Below are 3658 nucleotides of genomic sequence, written 5' to 3' on the forward strand. Positions count from 1 at the left end.
ATATGTATATATATATATATATATATATATATATTTAGATTTAGGTTCAGAATTGAATATGGTACTTATGTTTAGGCACCAGAATATAGTATGGTATTATCTAAAAACCATTCCAAAAGCAACGTGATCAAAATAAGCAACACGGATTTTAAAGATGATTGCAGTACGCACGTTTCATGCTACTCCATTTATTTAAGTAATGCGAGCATTACATTAAATGCAATATGTAGAGCAATCTTCAGCTGTACGAAAATGTAGAAAATTACAGTAGAATAGACCTATTATAATTGTGGCAACATTTAAAATCCAAGTGGGAAGAAGACTACATAAAAATCCATCTTGACATAGCCAAGGCTAGCAGGCTACTAATTAGTTCTAGGTAGGATTCTAATTGTCTCTGATTTTATTGTCTCTTATCTAATGGTTATAGTATAAGGGGCAATCACTTCTAAGGAAAGGGAAGGTGTAAGCATTATACATGGATATGGTTATAAAGGTTTCTCTGATCAGAGTGGCAACACTATTTTAGGTTGAGTTTTTTTTACTGCTATCATAATGTTGGGGAATTAAACCTTAAGCATTTAGGTCAACAGGGCTTTTTCTTTAGTCTGAATAAAGCATCAGTATTGTTTTACATATACTAAGCTACATAGGGTTAAGATACATATAAAGAACTAACAGCAGTAGCAGAAGTAGTGTGAAAAAAAAAAAAATGCCTTTCAAGGAATAAAGTTGAACCCATCATCAACTTCAATTAAACTCTCAACATCAATACTGCTGCATTCTATTTGTTGGTTAAAATCATGGTTGGCAGGACTAAGCATATTATTATTATTATTATTATCCTCATAATTTCCATTGTCACTGTTATTTCTACTTCTATTTATATAATTATCAGCAATATTACTATTGGCATTTGTTAGATTATTATTTATATTCCTATAAATCCACTATTCTTAACTTCAGTGATTCTAGCTAACCTAATTTTCTTTTTGTTTAAACCTAGCCATGGTTCTACCTACGTTAGGAAGATTTCAACTTTATTCCTTGAAAGGTATTTTTTTTTCTTTCACACCACTTCTGCTGTCAGTTCTTAATATGTATCTTAACCCTATGTAGCTTATTGAATAAGAAGTTTTATAAGTTCTTAATGGTTTTTAATTAGTTCCCAAAATGTGGTATTGCATGTATTCTTGAGTATACATTACTAGATGTTTTATGCACTTCTTCATGCATAATGCATACAATTTTATATACTCATACATAACTTTCTCTCTCTCTCTCATGTATACACATAAAATGTATTGTCTATAATTTTCGTACACTCCTCATAAGTACACCCATATGTATTATATATACACACACACACATATAATTAGTTTAATGATTTATGTTATTGTAAGCTACTTAAGGTAGCTAGTTGGTCAAGTTTGGCCAGCTGACCTTTCAGTTTGGTCATGCACCTCATAAATACACATTTGTATGCATGTGTGTGCATGCTCACACACACATGTGCACAAATCATGTTTGTTGTAGCTTCAACCCTTTTTTTTTTGCTACTCTTTGTTAGAAAAAGAAAGGGTTATTTTGGAGCTGTTACTCTCCTCTCAGAAAAGTTCTACACATAAACATATTTCCCCTCCCCTTATCACACTTAAATCATAATCTATTTTCACACTTACACTATTTGGTGAAGTAGCAATAGTGCTAGTCAGCTGCATAGTCAATCAGGTGGTACAGGGAGGCATCACACCTAATAACTGGCTTAGCAGCATAATCTTCAACTAACTGCTACAAGGGCGAAGGAGATGCTCTTAGAAAGTAGCAATTACAGAGGCATCAAGGTGATGGGCCAGATCATGAAAGCAACAGAGTTATATGCACAACTAATTAGAAAGTGAATTAGCTTAGAGGAGATGCAGTTTGTGTCTGTGCCAGGACAGAGTACCACTAATGTTCCCTTCCTAGTGAGACAATTTACAGGTAAAGTTTTAGCTAAGAGTTAACCACTGTACTTATGTTGTCAGTAAGGCGAGGCCAGTAAATGAATTCAGCAAGGAATTTAACATGCAGATAGTTTTTTGTCAGTGTTGAGTTCTTGGTCCCCTTTTGTTTGTTATAGTTCTCCAGGGCATTAGAGAGGAACTGGCTTCTCTCATACTTTGAACCCTCATCTCCCAGCATAAAACCATCTCCTGCTCTACTGTTGCCTTTTGTTCATCAATGCTGAGTTCCCAGTCCCCCTTTTCTTTTTAATAGTTTTCCAGGGCATTAGAAATAAAACTGCCCCTTCTCTACTACTTTAACCCCCAATCTCCTAACATAAAAGCCCCTGTCTTCTCTACTGTAGCCCCACTCAGTGAATAGAGGTCTTAGTCTTGCAAAGTGTATGATGACCTCACAAGTTTTGGTGCCACAAAGAAGGGGGGGGGAAGCACCCCTTACATGCTGTAAAGTGGTTGGCATTAAGAAGGACATCCAGCCTTAGAAACAGTGCCAATGTAGATATTGGAGCATGATGCAGTCTTTGGACCTGTTGGATCTTGTCAAGTCATCCAACCCATGCCAACATAGAACATGGGCATTAAATGGTGGTGATGATGATGACGATGATGACTGTCTGTAAGAATTCCTGTATGCCATGGCCTGGTTTTCATAGCTGTATCTGTCAAAGATTTACAGAATTTCCAAATATGGAAGCAAAGTCTAGAGTTGAGAGGCTTTACTGTGAATCTAGCAACATCAAACATTTTAGTTTGCAAGAGAAGTACCACCCCTTTGGACATCCAAAATGTGGTTATGCAGAAAAGGAGTACATAGAAATGCCCTAAGGTGCACTCACATGAGAATAGTGGAGTCATTAGCAGACTAACAGAGAAGGAAGACTTCATATGTAGCAGATATGGAGGAGTTGACAGTAAGAGTACTAGTGAAATAATATTTAAATGCTTACAATACTTTATAGGTGTTTGCTAGCTTCTGTTTCTTTGGTGATCTGATTAACTGTGGAGATATCTGAAACCATAGTAAACAGAATAAAAACATTGTGGAAAAACTTCAAGTTATTAATTTTATAGAACAATGGAATTGGTTCTTTGTGTAACAGGTAGATTGCATGATGCTTGTGTGTGTTGACGTCTTCATCAGTTTCATCCCTTTTTTTTCCATACTGGCATGGGTTGAACCCAACCTCATAGTTTTGGGTTCAGTCCCAGTACATGGTACCGTGAGCACAGGCCTTCTAATATAGTGCCAAGCTGACTAAAGCCTTATGAGTTGGATTTGGTAGATGGAAACTGAAACAAGCCCATTGTGTGTGTGTGTTACTGTCTTATTGCCTTGACTTCATGTGATAGTTGTAAAGGAATGTCACTGTCATACAAGCAGTATCTTTTCAGTCTTTTTCAGTCTTCCCTGAAAACATGTCTGGTCTTAGGTAAATATTTGGCAACAGGGAAGGCATTCGTAAAATATTCAACTCATCAAATTTTGCCCAACCCATGCCAGCATGGAAAAGTTAATGTTAAATGATTATATATATATATATATATATACATATATATATATATATATAATGTGTGTGTGTGTGTGTGTGTGTGTGTGCTGCCTAGATAGACAAGGTGGGCAGTGCTTACCTTGAATACAATAGATCGGTAGC

The 3658-nt window shown here is 35.9% G+C and overlaps 1 protein-coding gene across 2 annotated transcripts in view; it reads left to right on the forward strand.

The window, feature by feature from the left end:
- LOC106875395 (nuclear protein AMMECR1) overlaps positions 1-3658 on the forward strand; it is a 59074-nt gene that overhangs the window by 12566 nt on the left and 42850 nt on the right. Inside the window, exon 2 of one of the 2 annotated variants that reach the window (XM_014923504.2) lies at positions 1007-1054. The exons of the other annotated variant lie outside the window; for it this stretch is intronic. Within the exon in view, the coding sequence (XP_014778990.1) occupies positions 1007-1054 (48 nt within the window). The remainder of the gene's footprint in view (positions 1-1006; positions 1055-3658) is intronic. 2 annotated transcript variants of the gene reach the window in all.

Source organism: Octopus bimaculoides, chromosome 19, assembly GCF_001194135.2.
Source record: "Octopus bimaculoides isolate UCB-OBI-ISO-001 chromosome 19, ASM119413v2, whole genome shotgun sequence".
NCBI lineage: Eukaryota > Metazoa > Mollusca > Cephalopoda > Octopoda > Octopodidae > Octopus > Octopus bimaculoides.